Source organism: Peromyscus maniculatus, chromosome 22, assembly GCF_049852395.1.
Source record: "Peromyscus maniculatus bairdii isolate BWxNUB_F1_BW_parent chromosome 22, HU_Pman_BW_mat_3.1, whole genome shotgun sequence".
NCBI classification, from domain to species: Eukaryota; Metazoa; Chordata; class Mammalia; order Rodentia; family Cricetidae; genus Peromyscus; species Peromyscus maniculatus.
Genome location: NC_134873.1, coordinates 8360753 through 8376812, shown reverse-complemented (window position 1 = coordinate 8376812; position 16060 = coordinate 8360753). Strand labels below are relative to the sequence as shown.

Below are 16060 nucleotides of genomic sequence, written 5' to 3'. Positions count from 1 at the left end.
AAAGCCCATGTGTGGCTGGAGCAGCAGCTCCATGGATAGAGCACTGGCTGCTCTCACAGAGGCCCCAAGCTTGGTCCCCAGCGCCCACTCGGAGGCTCACAACCATCTGTAATCCAGCCCTAGGGATTTGACACCTCTGGTCTTCACAAGCACCTGCATGAATGTACACCCTCCCCCAAGGCCCAAATCATAGACATGATGAAAAATAGACTTTAAAAAGGTGGGCTGGAGAGATGGTTCAGAGGCTAAGAGCACTGGCTGTTCTTCCAGAGGTCCTGAGTTCAATACCCAGCAACCACATGGTGGCTCACAACCATCTGTAATGAGATCTGGCGCCCTCTTCTGGCATGCAATCATACATGCAGGCAGAACACTATACATAATAAATAAATAAATAAATAAATAAATTTAAAAAAAAAAGAAAAAAAAAGGGGGGAGGGTTGTGGCTTGAGAGATGGCTTGGCATTTAAGATCACTGGCAGCCGGGCGGTGGTGGCACACGCCTTTAATCCCAGCACTTGGGAGGCAGAGGCAGGTGGATCTCTGTGAGTTTGAGGCCAGCCTGAGCTACAGAGGGAGTTCCCTACACAGAGAAACCCTGTCTCAAAAAACAAAAACAAAAACAAAAAAAGGATCTAGGCTTGGTTCCCAGCATGCACAAGGCTGCTTACAACCATCAGTAACTACAAGCCAGGAGTGGTGGCGCCACCTTCAATCCCAGCACCTGGGGCAGAGGCAGGTAGATCTCTAGGTTCGAGGCCAGTCTAGTCTACATAGTAAGTTCCAGGACAGCCAGGGTACACAGTGAGACACTGTCTCTTATATTTTTGGTTGTGAGCCTAGCCTTTAATGGCTGAGCCATCTCTCCAGCCCAAGACACTGTCTCAAACAAACAAAATAAACATTCACAACTCTGTCCCAGGAGATCCAACAATGTCTCTTGCTTTGGGCATCAGACACAAATGAGGTGTGCAGACATACATGCAGGTAAAACACCCATATGCAGAAAATAAAACAGGAAAAACAAAAAAGCAAACCCACATCTGTAATCCAGATCTGGGGAGGCAGAGACAAGGTCTCCAGGCTTGCTAGCGCCTAGTGGAACTGGTGAGCTCCCAAGTGCAGGGAGAGACTGTCTCAAAATACAAGACAAATAAGAGAAATTGAGGAAGGGGCCTGTTGTCAACCTCTTGCCTCTATACACAGGAACAGAAACATGCACCTATCACACACACAGATTAAAAACATCAATGAGAGCCACACCCCACCCTCTAAGAGAATCAATCAAGGTATCTGAAATCTGAATTTTATCTCAGTTCTTGTAAAAAATGAGTACAAGTTTCAGGCCTGACTGGGCTATTATACAGGGAGACCCTGTCTCAAACAAAACAACAAAAACAATGCCTACTGAGAGGGGCAGGAGAAGGTGAAGGGCCACAAGGGGACAGGCCTGGAGTGACCACCCACTTTACACTACCTTCAGGACTGGCGTCTTCCTCTTCAGGCCACTGTGGTCACTGCTCTTATCAGAGTCAGAGTCGCTCTCCATCCTGTCACTGGTGGCTGTGGTGGTCACAGCTGTCACGGTCATGACCCCCCGGGCCTCTTCATCCTTGTCCCCATCACTGCCACCACCTAGGTCAGCTTCGGGGGCCTCGCTGTCAGAGGAGCTCACAGGCTGTGGTTGGGGTGACAAACATGTGTCACCAAGGGGCCAGGTAAACTTCCTAGCCCCTGGTAACTGGGCAGACAGCATCTAACACTGGGAATACAGGTTCAGGATCTAGCCACTTCACTCATGAGCTGGGGAACTGGGACAAGAGGGCCAAGATGGCGATGTCTATGGTGGGGCAGTCAGATATTAGGATGCAGGGTAAGTGCTTTACCTCTGTGCCTCAGTTTCCATGCAAGCAAGGGGAGATCACAGCTTTTACCCATGAGGCTGTCGAAGGTGTCACAGAGCTGTCATGTGAAGCCAGGGTAGTGTGTAGACCACAGCAAGGGCTCATGAAAACTGTGGGTTTTGTTTTTGTGTGTGCTACTGGGGACAGAGCACAGGGCTTCATGCATGTTAGGCATGATCTCCCTGAGCCACAACCCCAGCCCTCTTTTTACTTTCCATGTTAGATATGGACTATGAAGCCCAGGTTCTCCTGGAACATACTTTATCCATCCTGGGCTGGCCTTCATGTTATGACGGGATGACAGGCCTGACCAAACAGGCCTGGCTTGGCTCTTTTTCAAGCTACCCTAGTACTATGAGAAGAAAGCCAGCCTCCAGGGCACTGCTAAACTCATTACCTTCACAATGCCAGCCAGAGGCCAGCCACACCACACCACAGGCTCTGTACAGAACAGTGACTGCAGCTTGATCTCCTATTCAGCTTAGGAGCTGACGACTTAGGGACAGGCGGACCACACAAGGCTCCTAAACAGTGACTAGGAGGACAGAAAATACTGCATAGCTGTGAGGACCAAGAAGTGAAGGATTTGCACTGGGTGCTCAGGAAGGCCCACCAAGAGGCAGAGCAGGGAGGACAAAACATGGCTCACAAGTGGCCTGAGGGAGTGAGGGTCCTCTCGACAAAAGGAAGAGGCTGGGATGTCAGGGCACAGAGAGAGAAGAAGGCAGTGAGGCAGAGACTGAGGATGAGGCTGTAGCCAGCTCACGCATGGGCACACTATGGGGCACCTACTATGTGCTGGAATAAGACTTGGTCTGGGCCTCAGGGAGCTGTCTAAGGGGAGGCGACAGGTAAAAGCAGTGAGAGTACTGGATCTCCCCGGCACAGGACTTGAACTGTTATTCCACATGACTGCTGCCTGAGGGTCGGGGTAGGGGTGGGATGGGGGCAGTTCTTATTTTTCAGGAACCATGTCTGGAAAGAACTCAAACTTGCATCAAGTAAGGAGTGAGAAAGATGCGGTACAGCCAGAAATAGTGAGCATGGCTAGCATGGCCACCAGTGTGCAATGCAGGCCTAAAATCCCAGCTACACTATAGTTCTAGACCAGCCTGTGCTACACAGGATGGTGGCGGCCCTGCAGTGTGGGCCTCCGTCTACAGTGGGTGAATCTGGGTGGAAAAGCAAAGTGCCGAGGGCAGGTAAGTACCACAGCGCTGTGAAAAGTGCTGCAGTCACACCGTGGTGAAAGCCCCACCGGCTGCAAATACACCAACACCGTTAAACAGAAACTGCAGAGTACAGTTTACCCGATGGTATCCTCCTGCTGCCCCCGGCTGGGACTGCAGGCCTGGACCTCACAAACAGCTCTGACCATTCTTGTTTGTTTTTTGAGACAGGGTCTCACACTATGTAGCTCTGGCTGTCTTCGAATTCACTATCTACATCAGGCTGGCCTTGATCTCACAGAGATCCATCTTCCTGTACTTCCAGAGTGCTGATCATCTTCTTCTTTCTTCTTCTTCTCCTCCTCCTCCTCCTCCTCCTCTTCTTTTTTTTTGAGACAGAATTTCTCTGTGTAGCTTTGGCTGTTCTAGAACTCCCTCTGTAGACCAGACTGGCCTCGAACTCACAGAGATCCATCTGCCTCTGCCTCTCTAAGTGCTGTGATTAAAGGTGTACGCCACTAGCGCCCAATGTTAATCATTCTTATACACCCAAGACTCTAGTGTTGAGGGTCAGGGAGAGACTCAGCTGGTAAAGGCACTTGCTGTCAAGACTGAAGACCTGAGTTTGAGCCTCAGGACGCATATGGTGGAAGGAGAGAACCAACTCCAAAAGCTATCACCTGACTTTCCCAAGTGTTGTAGCATGCAGCACTCACCACACATTTCATTGCTGCAGTAAAAACAACAACAACAACAACAACAACAACAAAAAACTAAACAAGAATGACCAAAATGAACCTGTGGAGGAAAGGGCTTATTTTTTCTTATAGCTTATTTTCTCTTATACCATCATACAGGGCAGAAAGTCAAACCAGGATCCTGGAGGCAGGTGTTGATGCAGAGGCCATGGAGGGGTGCTGCTTAACTGGCTTATTCCTCATGGCTTGCTCAGGCTGCTTTCTGATAGAACCCAGGACTACCAGCCCAGGGGTGGCACCACCCAGTAGGTGAGGCCTCCCACATAAATCATCAATCAAGAAAATATCACAAAGACATACCCATGCACAGGCCAATCTGGTGGGGGCATTTTCTCAACTGAGATAGGTTCCTCTTCTCAAGTGACTCTAGCATGTGTCAAGATGACATAAAACCACCCAGCACAATTGACCTCTTGTTAACTTGGCACACAAACACATCACTATTGAACTTTTCCTAATATATTAATATTAACATCACAATATAAATAACTTTGCAAGTACTACAGTCTTTAAAAATTCAAACACTAAAAGTTTATCCTTGCTGGGCATGGTGGCGCACGCCTTTATTCCCAGCACTCAGGAGACAGAGGCAGGTGTATCTATCTCTAAGTTCAAGGCCAGCCTGGTGTACAGAGTAAGTTCCAGGACAGCTACACAGAACAATGAAGTCCAGCTAGGTACATCTCTATGAGTTTGAGGCCAGCCTGGTTTACATAGAAAATGCCAAGACACCTAGAGCTTCATAGTGAGATCCTATTTCCAAAACAAACAAACAAAAAACAACAACAAAAACAAACAAGAAAAATGTTCAGTCTTTCTGGGAGGTGGTAGTGCACGTCTTTAGTCCCAGTACTTGGGAGGCAGAGGAAGGTGGATCTCTGTGAGTTGAAGGCCAGCCTGGTCTACAGAGTGAGTTATAGGACAGCCAGGGATATACAGAGAAAACCTATCTCGAAAAACAAAACAAATTCAGTCTCTTTCAAAGTTTCTCAAAAATATCCAAAGTCTCTCAGCTGTGGGATTAAATAGGTTGAAATAAGATACAAGTAAAACCCAAGTCTGGCTTTGCATAACTCAATGGAGACTGAGCTGCAAAGGCCTTGGCAGTGGCTGCTCTGGCTCTACCATCTGAAGCACACACAGCCAGCTCCACTCCACATCTGCTGCTGTCCTTGATCATCCATCCTATGTCCCTGTCATCTCCAAACTACGGAGGTCTCTACAACTGAGTTGCACCTTCACTGGGGGCCTCTTGTGGGTGCTCTTCAAGTACTCTGACCCAGCCACACAGTGCCAAGCCTCAGTCACTCCGCATGACCCTTCAGGCCTGGGGCTTCTATTACAACTGAGACTCCACCTTCACCAGTGGCCTCTCCTGGCCTCTCACAGTGCCAAGCCTCAGCTGCTCTCCAAGATCTCTTCAGGCCTTCAAAGCAGCAGCACCTGGGGACTCTTGCACAGGACTAAGTTTGGCTGCCAGCACGAGATGTAGGCTCAGTCCCCTCTGAACTACAGCCTCTGTGCTAACCCTGAAGAAACGCTTCCCAGATTTCACCCCAGGGAAGCTGGCCTCCATCACCACTGATTTTTTAGCCCCAGCTGACCAGCATTGATTGTCCCAGCAAAGCAAAGGTTTCACATTTGAAACGGCCCAATAGAATCCTTAAAGGAGTCTCATCAGTGGATTTCTCAGCCCAACTTCAAATGCTACTGCAAATCCTCCCCAAAACACATGGTCATATCTGTATACCCCACTCCTGATACCAACTTATGTTACTTGTAGTTTTCTTTCTTTCTTTCTTTTTCTTTTTTTGGTTTTAAGACAGGGTTTCTGTGTAGCTTTTGAGTCTGTCCTGGAACTCGATTTGTAGAGCAGGCTGGCCTCAAACTCACAGAGATCCTCCTGCTTCTGCCTCCCGAGTGCTGGGATTAAAGGTATATACCACCACTGGGTTTCTATTGCTGTGATTAAAAACAAAACAAAACAAACCATGACCAAAATGAACTTGGGGCAGAAAAGATTTATTTCAGTTTACAGCTCCTCATCCAGGAAGTCAGGACAGGAACTCAAGCAGGGCAGGATCCTGGAGGCAGGAGCTGATGCAGAGGCCATGGAGGGTGTTGCTTACTGGCTGCTCAGCCTGCTTTCTTATAGAACCCAGGACCAGCAGCCCAGGGATGGCACCACCCACCGTGGGCTGGGCCCTGCTACATCAATCTTCAATCAAGAGAATGCACCACAGGCTTGCCCACAGGCCAGTCTGTATGGCTCTTCCCAAATGACTCTACTGTGTCAAGCTGACATAAAACCAGACAGCACATAGATATAAATGTAAATCTAAGAACCTGGTGTTTAAAAAGATACTACCTTGGGGTGACTGTAGTGGGCATGAAGGACAGGGGATGGGGGACTGCAGAAGCTGAGAGAAAAAGCCATGGAGCAGATCCCAGGAGCCCTGATGGACAGACATGGAAGAGATCAGAAATGAACTGCTGCTGGAGACAGGAGACCAGAAAGGGAAATGCAGTAGTCCAGGTCTCCAGGTGCTTTAGCTTGAGCCCAAGTGTGGCAATTCACACCACAGCATGGAAACACAGGTAAGACTCATCACCTAACATGTGAGAGGCAAAGACAGTCTACAGTCACCTTCAGCTACAAAGGGAGTCTGAGGCTAGCCTGGGCTATATGAAATTCTGTCTCAAAAGCAAGGGAGGGAGGGAGGAAAAGAGGGAGGAGGGCTTGCAGCAGCTCTCCAGCGGTCTTCATCAAGTCCTGTATCTTTCCCAACTAAAAGCAGAGCTGAGTCCTCAGCATAGACCCTAGCCGAGGCTAATGAGCCCACCAAGTGAAAACCAGGTGCCGGTCCAGCCCAGCTGTTCCACTTAGCTTCACAGGGCCAAAGAGCTTCACATATGGCCAAAGAGCTACGACACAGCCCTGCCTGAACCATTTTGAACTGTGATGCTTAAGTAGGGTGAACCCCAAACCAAACATATGAAGAGGGAAAAACGAGGGCCTGTGTGGACTGCGAGACACGCCTCACCCACAGTGGGTATGGGACTCTGACTCGATCCTCTCTTTCTTTCATCCTAGAAATGACAACACAGGTCCCCTTCCCAAGAAGACAATGCCACGTGGTGAGCATGGAAGGACAGGGCAATATCACACCATGGAGAGCCATTGTTCATGGATGACACAGAGTGTAGGGTGCCCTGATCTTGCAGGACAAGAACACAAAGAGCCGTACATCAGCTGCACAACTCAGCAGGTCAGCATGAGACCTGCAGCCCAGGCCCACTGTGGCCTTGAAGCTTGGGCAGTGGACAGATGTCATGGATGGGGGAGAAAAGTGTCTGCTGTGCAAGCATGAGGACTGGAGTTCCAACCCCCAGAACCCACATGAAAGTTAGACGTGGCTATAATCAAGGCATGCCTACCATGACACAAACAGGAGAATCCCTGGGAGCTGGCAGGCAGTCTGGCCTATGCAGAACAAGAGACCCTTCTTCAAATAAGGTGGAAGAGAAGGCTGTCTTCTCATCGTCACACTTGCACCATGGCATGCACTTGCCACAAGACCCTGTCTCCAAAACAACAGGACACCAACAAAACATTGCTCCTCAAGGCTGAGCATCATGGCACGTAATTGTCTTCCTAGTACTCAAGAGACTGGCAGAAGAATCATGAGTTCCAGGCCAGCCTGGGCTACATAGTAAGATCTTGTTTCAAAATTTCAAAAATAAAAATAGATGGTGTTCAGTGTCTGTCTGGATGAATTAAGAAGCGACCACAGCAGAGCAGTCCAGACCAGCTGTGCATTCCAGAGGGTGGTGTGATAGCTAGTCTGTTGGTTTTGGTTTAGTTTTTTCGAGACAGGGTTTCTCTGTGTAACAGATATAGCTGTCCTAGAACTTACTTTGTAGACCAGGCTTGCCTGGAAGTCATAGAGATCTACCTGCTTCCAGGTTCTTACCCTATTTGAGTTCCTGTCCTGACTTCTTTTAAGAGGAACAGTGATATGTAAGTGTAAGCTGAATAAACCCTTTCCTATCCAAGTTGCTTTTGGTCATTGTGTCTCATCACAGCAAAAGAAACCCTAAGACAGTGGCTATGTCCAGTGTTCACTGAGTGCTGACCTCACACTGTCCCTAACCCCGATGGTCAGGCAGGACATAGAGGCAAGACAGCATATAGGTGTGGTACAGAGACCCAGGGCTTGAGTGTCTCTGGAGCGGGATTCTATACCAAGTGTCTCCTTTTCAGTAGCCTGTGGGCACAGGTGCCAGTCAGAAGGGACGGAACATGCCTAGCATCAGGAGCCTGTGCTCTGCACCCAGCCCAATGTGTTGCTAACTATCTTGAGAGCCCTGGACAGAAGCCAGGCCTGAGGCTTCTATTCCTCATCCCAGCATCGGGAGAGGCTGAGCTGAGGTTCCTGACTGAGTCCAGCCTGGGCTGCATGGTAAAAAACCAAAAACATTACAGGGCTGGTGATATGGCTCAGTGAGTAAAGGTGCTTGCCACCAAGTCTGATGCCCTGAAGATTGATCCTCAAAACACACCTGGTAAAAAAAAATCAACTACTGCAAGTTGTCCTCTGACTTCAACATACGTGTGTGTGTGTGTGTGTGTGTGTGTGTGTGTGTGTGTGTGTGTGTGTGTTTATATACATCATAATCAAAATATAACTGAACAAGAATGATGAAAAACAGGTGTGCCTAGAATTGGCCAAGCTTGGCTGTTGCTACTTAGGAGATGGCCACCTTGCTTTATGAGGCAAGGCTGTACTGGCCTGGAACTTCTTACTGAGGTGGTGAGGCTGGCTGGTGGGAGCTCAAAGGATCCCCTTGCCTCTGCCTCCCCAGTCGGGGAGTATGCCCCACACCTGGCTGAGACTCAGGTCCTTTTGACTTCGTGACAACCATTTTACCAAATGAGCTGTCTCTCCAGCTCAGTGGGACCTCTTTAGGGTCATTGGCTTCCAGCCATGGATGACAATGGGTCCCATACCTGTTATCTTGTGCTTGCAAGGCTGAGGCAGGACAGGTACAAACTCAAGTTCACCCAGGCCAGGGTGCTGCTTGGGCCCTTCTGATGTACAAAATCCACCACCCTACTAGGGAACCAGTCTTCCCCACCTGAAAAACTGTATCAGGGCCAATGAAAGGGCACAGCAGGTAAAGGTGCTTGCTGCCAAGCCTGGCAACCTGAGTTTGTTGCCCAGAACCCATATGTAGAAGGAGAATATAAACTACCACAGTCGTTTTCTGACCACAGTGAGACACACATGCATGTAACTAAAACGAAAGGGAAAAAAACACTATGGTTGAGTAGCTTGGATTAAGTCTCAGTGGCCTCAGAGCCTAGCTGGGCCCCTCTTGGTGCCCAAGCAAACTGTCTGGGTGTCTAGCCATATAATGAAGAACTCCCCACTGAGGACCACAGCAGGGCTGAAAGGCACTGTGGTCCTAAATGCACTGCTACTGTCTGGCATCCTGGCCAGAAGAAGGAAGAGACGGGGTAGGATAGTGACACATGCCTGTCATTTCAGCCCTTGGGAGGTAGAGACAGGAGGATCAGGAGTTCAAGGCCATCCTTTTTAGTGAGTTTGAGGTCAGACTGGGCTATATAGTAAGACCTTATCTCAACATAAAAAAATACAAAACAAAACAAAACAAAACCCACAACAACAAACCCAAGATGGTTTGAAAGAGAAGGCTCGGGGCTGGACAGATGGCTCAGAGGTTAAGAGCACTGGCTGTTCTTCCAGAGATCCTGAGTTCAATTCTCAGCAACCACATGGTGGCTCACAACCATCTGTAATGAAATCTGGTGCCCTCTTCTGGTGTGTAGGCATACATGGAGGCAGAACAGTGTATACATAATAAATAAATCTTTAAAAAAAAAAAAAAGAAAGAAAGAGAAGGCTCTGTGGATAAAAGCCCTTCCTCGGGAACCATGAGGACCTGTGTCTATGTGAGAAGCCATAGCTGTGAAGGTCTGTGACTGAGACAGGTGTCTCCCAGGAGCTCACCAAGCAGCCAGCCCAGCGGAGACTGCAAGCCTCCAGTGCAGAGAGCCTCTGTCTCAGAGCAACAGAGTGGAGAGTCACAGAGGATGATATCCCACATTCTGCCCCAGCCTCCGCAGGTGCACCACTCACAATCAACTCCCCCAAAAGCTGGAGACTGGTCTGTTGGCATGCACCAATGGCCAGGACCCCTGCTAAGCTTGCAAAGCTCTGAACCAACACTTAAGAAAGCTGGGGCGGGAGAGACGGTTATGACCACTGGCTGTCCTTGCAGAGGATCTGGGCTCAAACCCCAGCACCTGGCCCAGTACTGCTGCCGGGGGATGAGCCACTTCCTTTCTGTGCTCTCACTGGATCTGGAGTGGGCACTCAACATACATAACAGCACTAGTGAGTTTGTACACCTGTACATTCCATGGAAACGCTCCTTGAGTTAACACATCATTGGTGCCAAGGACCACATATGTATTCAGATGAATGTGGCAGAGGCTGACAAGGTCGCAGGAAGCTTTAATAGCCAGTTTAAAACTTATGCTATCTGCGGGGCCAATCACAGGATGGCTGAGTCAGGTCTGTCTACTCTATGATTGACTAAGGCTAATGGAATGTTCTCAAAGAACTTTTGACCAGAAGAAATTGGGGAATATGTGTCATAAAGAAAAGTGAGGGGTTAAAAAAAAAAAAAAGAATCTCTAGCACTTATAAGTCAGTGCCAGGGATTTGGCAGCCTCTTTTGGCCTCAGAGACCAGGCACATACTTAGTGCACTTCTATACTTGCAGGCAAAACACTCATACACATAAAATAAAAATAAATACATCTTAAAAAAAGAAAAGAAAGCTCTGTGTGATTTTCTGTGAAATAGGAAGGCGCTGCAGCAGGGCTATCTGGGAAAGAAAATAACACAAAGTAACCGGGAGGCGAGGAGGTAGGACGGCTCCTCACAGAACAGTGCTTTCTGAATGTCAAGTCTGGATTCCTGTCTGACGGTAAAACTAAGCTAAAATTTAGGGAAAAGAGACAGCTCAGTTTCCCATAAAATCATGTTTCTGTCTGAAGGCCTGCATACACACGTTGTGTCAAAAGTATCTCAACAATGCCTGGAAGGGCCACTCCAATGGTGGCCCAGGAATCCTTCCTTCCTTCCTTATGTTTAATTCAAGGTATCACTGTGTACAGCCCAGGCTGACCCTGTCTGTACTCACTCTGTAACCCAAGCAAGCCTTAAGCTTGTGATCCTCCTGCCTCAGCATCTTTGAATGCTGAGGACAGGCTTGTAGGTATCTACATTCCACACTCATGTCCCCCTTGAGAGCACTTGGGAACCACAAGGCAGCCAGGGGCTCTCAGAGCTTCTAGTCACTCTGTTTTGGGGGCATGTGGAGAACCGGCTGGTCTCAGCACTTGATGTTCAAGTCTTGTTTCCTCGAGGACTGCATCTATCTGCATGGTGCCCACAAGCCGTGGGTGTCCAATAAATATTAAATACAGTGATGATTCACCAGCAGGCAACGGGCTCTGAATGTGTAACCAGAGCACACTCAAAGGAGCAGCAGGAGAGATCATGACACATTCAACTTCAAGATCCCTTGCCCAAGCAGAACCGGGGAGAGATGCACAAAAAGGGCCACTCACTCTCCACACACAGAACAGACAACAGAAGTAAAATGTCCCCAGACAAAGGCAGCTGAGCCAGAAGTGCTCAGGGGACACCTGCAGCGTGAACCCTGCAACACCCCGTGACAAACAGTTGAAAACCTTTCAAAACCTATCAACTTAGCAGACCACTAGAATTCACCAACCCACAAGCTAAGGAGAATGTCATCAGACAGCTTAGAGAAAAGCTCTCCCAGCCACCTTGCTGTAGCAATTTCTCTGATGTACCCACCAACGTATTTTAAACTTGCTTTGATTTATGAATTTCTTTGTTCTGTAAAACTATAAAACTTCATGCAACTGCTCCCATGTTGGAACATGGAACTTGGGGTATTACCTAAATCCATATTTCTAGGCCATGGTCACTCAAAATGGTTCCATAATAAACTATCTTTTATTCACTTAAAAAAAAAAAAATCTCAAGGTCCAGCCACGACCAGATTCTATGAGAAGACTTGGGTTTCTACCAGCAAAGGCAAGGCTGGGACTGACCCTCATCAATTCCCGCTTCGCTCGCTGTCAGCAAACCCAGGTGGCCCTTCTTCACTAACAGCAAGTTTTGGCTTGTGTGATCGTTCCCTTTGGCCACCTCCCAACTGGACAATCAGCCCTCCTAAGCCGACGCTACCTTGCTACTTCTCGTGATAACTTCCAGGGCAGGGGATGAGGCAATGGCTCGGCCAGCAAAGCACCTACTGTACAAGCAAAAGTACCTGAATCCAGGTTCCCTGAGTCCCCAGAGACGTCAGGCAGCTCACTTGCATGCCCAGGTGCATAGTACACAATCAGGGGATCCCTGGAACTTATTCAGCCAACGAATGGGCTAGGGGCTCATGAGAAACTGTGGCTCAATATGTAAGGTGGAGAGTGATCACGAAGACACTGTTATCAACCTCCATCTTCAGATATGCACAGACGTGCACATGCACGCACCACACATGTGCAAAGAAACAACATCAACAACACCCTAAAGCAGCAGTAACAGCAGAGTAAAGGACCCTGGGCATCCAAACACCCTCTACCCTCATCTCACTCCAGAACACCCACACCCACATGGGCAGCCCTTCCAGCCTTCCACAGTGGCTATCAGTTTCAACTTCTAATTTTCAATTTTAGAAATTATATTTGCTTAGTTTGTCGTGAGGGGGCCAGAGGGTTACACACAGGAGCCAGTTTTCCTCTCTGCCATGGGCACTGGGGATGGAACTCAGTTCATCAGGCTGGGCGGCAAGCAGCTTCTGAGTCCTCACTTCAATTTAAAGTCCTTCTCTCCCCAGAGAGACTTCCCCGGAGACAGACTCTCTGTGACTCTTGGCATTATTTCTCCTCCCTGATGAGGAGCTCTCACATTCACCAACTTTACCCTACCCGATCCACAAAGAGAGTCCTGGGACAGAGGACAGTGTTAGCCAAAGGAAGCCTTTCACCTTAGAGAAGCATCTACCTTGACCTGTAACACCCTTAGATGGTGGTCCCCACCATAGATGTGTCTGCACCCCAGTATCCACCAGTGAACACTGGATAGTATCTAGACACCCGGGTAGCTCCTGGAGTACACAGTGAGCAGAGACCAAGGATGCTAGTCCACACCGTGTAGGGCTCAGCACATCCACCCCAAAAAGACCGGATCCACAGCATCCTCAGCACCCACAGTGCTGAAGGGTACGAAAAAGCAGCCTGGAAGCTTCTGAAGCAGCCCCACCCCCAAAGGCCCCCAGACACTCACTGCCCACTGGCGCCAGGCACTCACCGGAGGTGCGCTGTAGCTGGCGTGGGGGTTGTTCTGGATCTCCCAGAGCCCCTCATTGAAGCCTTTCCTCTTGTTGGGCTTCCCGTACTTGTCCTTGCACTTGTCATAGGGGAACAGGTCCTTGGGTCCCAGGAAGGCCCTGAAGGAAGGAACCACAGGCCAGGTCCAGGTGAGCCAGGGCACCCTGGGAAAGAAACCATTCTGTGGGGTGGACACTTACGTTTCGTGTGTTCCAAAGAAGAAGATGGGGTATTTGTTGGGTGGGGGCTTCACAGCACCGTCGGCGATGTCATCGATCTGTAGTGAGAGGCAGGTGGTTAGGGGGCTCCTGGTGAGGGCCAGGAAACCTCCACTTACTTGGGGGGAAAAGCACACCCTGGGGATACAGAGCACCTTCCAAACACAAGTCTGGAGGTCTGAACTTAGGCCCACTAAACTAGCTCCTTAGCCCCTTAATTTGGCATTAAAAAAAAAAAAATGAGACAGTCTCGCTAGGTAGCCCTGACTGTCCTGGAACTATGGAGACCAAGCTGGCCTCAGACTGTTTTTGCCTCCCAAGCAGTGGGCGCTGAGATTAAAGGTGCTTCCTGCTTGCCTGTCTGCCACTCACAGTGATTCTCTCTGCCAAGAAGAAAGCTGGGCTCCCTGACAGGTACTTAACCTGAGCCAGGCCCAGTATGGCCCCCTGAAGCCCCCGGGGTGGGCATAGGCTCAGCTTCTCCCCATCTCTAGGACTCCCCCACAACCGCCCCTACTGCAAAAAGGTCATTTCTGCTCTTGCCCTAGAGGTGGAGCTGGCAGCTCCAGGGATGCAGAGGATGGGGGGTGGGCTGCAGGAGCAAGGCCCAGAGCATCCCGGAAGTCCCACCCTCTTCATGCAAGCCCATGGGCTCCGGCAGCTGTCAGTCACCTTCCCAAAGGAGGCTAGCAGCCCCTTCCCTTCCAATCAGGTGCTTGGAAATGTTCTCTCTGTGCTGGAGGAGGCTGGGAAGGGGGAGGGCACAGGAGCTTCGCAGAGAGCAGAGCTAGACTAGAGAGAGCAGTGGCGACTGCAAAGTTTTGTCCCTCAGTGTCCCCTCTCACAGTGGGATTCCCAGGGCTGGGTGAGGCTTTACCCACCCACCTCGCCAACACCCGGGGGACTGCTGGGTCCTTCCTGGCCTGCACCCAGCATCACCCCTCACTTCTCTTTAGTCCTACTAGTTTTGTGGTCCCTGGTGGCTGGATGCAGGAAACCGTATGTACGAGCATCCTCAAGCCAGACTGGCTGGCTGCCTCTCCCAATGGTCTCACACCTCAGAAAGCCAACAGCTCTCTGGTCTTGACCTAGGAGCCACCTCCTGAGCTGGTTCCCGTTCGGCTTGCTCTTGGGCATCCCCATGGCAACTCCCTGCTGTCTGGCCTTTCACCTCCACCCCCATGCAATCCCCCCATGAAGACACAGCCAACCTTGGCCTCTACATTAAAACTTGGAGGCAACAAAACTCTGTCTCTATGCAACTGGATTTGTGCACCAGGGCCTGGAACGCCAGCCACCATCTGCACAACCCAAAATTCCTTCAGTCCTGCCACATGGATGACAACTTCAGCCTTGGAGTGGTCCCTGCCCTAAGTCCTGGGGGGCAACTGAAGCCTTTGGGTCCCTGTGTATATGTCCTCTCGCCAGGGCCAGAATTCTACAACCTGTGCACCCCAAGCTCCAAACATGTACACTCCTGGGCCGCAGCCTCCTCCAGTAGGAAACCCTAAAGCCTCTGGCCCCAGCCTGAAGTTGCCTGTTCCCAAGTCAGCCACCCCACTAAGTCCCTTTAAGGGCCTGGCTCCAGGTCCCAGAAAAGACTTCTTCCAACCTCTGTCCCCATTCTCCTCCCATGACCTAAATGGAGATGGGGTCCCCTCCTCTGGGGCTGCATTTTGCTCCTCTAGTCATCACGTCATCTTTAGCGCCTGGGAGAAAGACTCTCCCCATCATGTGGCCCTTCCACTCCAATCCCAAGGTGCCCATGAACCCCTCGGGCCCCGCTACACCCCTCAGGCCCCTCGACGCCCCACGACACCCCTCAGGCTGCACGATCCTGGGACCCCCCAAACGCACTTCTAGACTCGAGTACATTGGTCTCTCAGGTCCTGGACCCCAGACCCAGTGACACCGGTTCCTGAGGTCAAGGATAGCTCACCACAGCCGTTCCCTGCAGGACTGTGCGCCTCTGAGGCTCAGGACCTCACCGGGCAGGTCACTCAGACTGAACTGCCATACCGGAGCCCTGAGGGACCGTGGGTCTCAGGGCCGGGACCCGGCACCGCAGCCCGCAAGTCCCTCAGACTTAGGGACCGCCCCGAAGACCCTCCAGACCCCAGGCACTGTGGCCCCTGAGGAGGGCGACCCTCAGCTTCCAGAGGGCCACCGTGCAGCCGCCTCAGCCCGCAGCCCCAACCTCTCCTCAGCCTCCCCTCGGCCTCCATTCCAGCCTCCCTGCGCGCGCCCGCGGCCCCTCCGCTCGGGGCGGCCAACTCCGCCGGGCCCGTCCCCGCGCGGCCTCACCCGGGCCGGCCAGTGCGGGTAGCCCTTCATCTTGGCGAACACCAAGTCCCCGGGCTTGAAGGCGTGCGGCATGCTGTCGGCGGAGGGCCAGGCCGCGGGAAGCAGCAACGGCGGCGGTGGGAGGCGAAGCCGGAGGCGGGAGTCGGACGCCTGAGGGGCGGAGGCGTCCGCACGGGCCGCCGGCCGGCGCCTACTTATTGGGTTCGGCGCGCCCGGAAGTCCCACCCTCCTTTCGCCATGGGCCGCCGTC

The 16060-nt window shown here is 50.9% G+C and overlaps 1 protein-coding gene and 1 pseudogene across 4 annotated transcripts in view; one reads left to right on the top strand and one right to left on the bottom strand.

Moving 5' to 3' along the window:
* The window catches only part of Hdgfl2 (HDGF like 2), a 21079-nt gene extending 5019 nt beyond the window's left edge, over nucleotides 1-16060 (bottom strand). Inside the window, exons 1-4 of one of the 4 annotated variants that reach the window (XM_006982243.4) lie at nucleotides 15811-16060; nucleotides 13489-13565; nucleotides 13269-13407; nucleotides 1478-1678 (exon numbers count right to left, since the gene is read on the bottom strand). In XM_006982243.4, the coding sequence (XP_006982305.1) occupies nucleotides 1478-1678; nucleotides 13269-13407; nucleotides 13489-13565; nucleotides 15811-15882 (489 nt within the window). In that variant the 5' untranslated portion in view covers nucleotides 15883-16060. The remainder of the gene's footprint in view (nucleotides 1-1477; nucleotides 1679-13268; nucleotides 13408-13488; nucleotides 13566-15810) is intronic. The other 3 variants (XM_006982244.4, XM_016000809.3, XM_076559751.1) reach the window with 3 other exon arrangements.
* LOC143270292 (small ribosomal subunit protein eS21 pseudogene) lies at nucleotides 10115-10489 on the top strand (annotated as a pseudogene).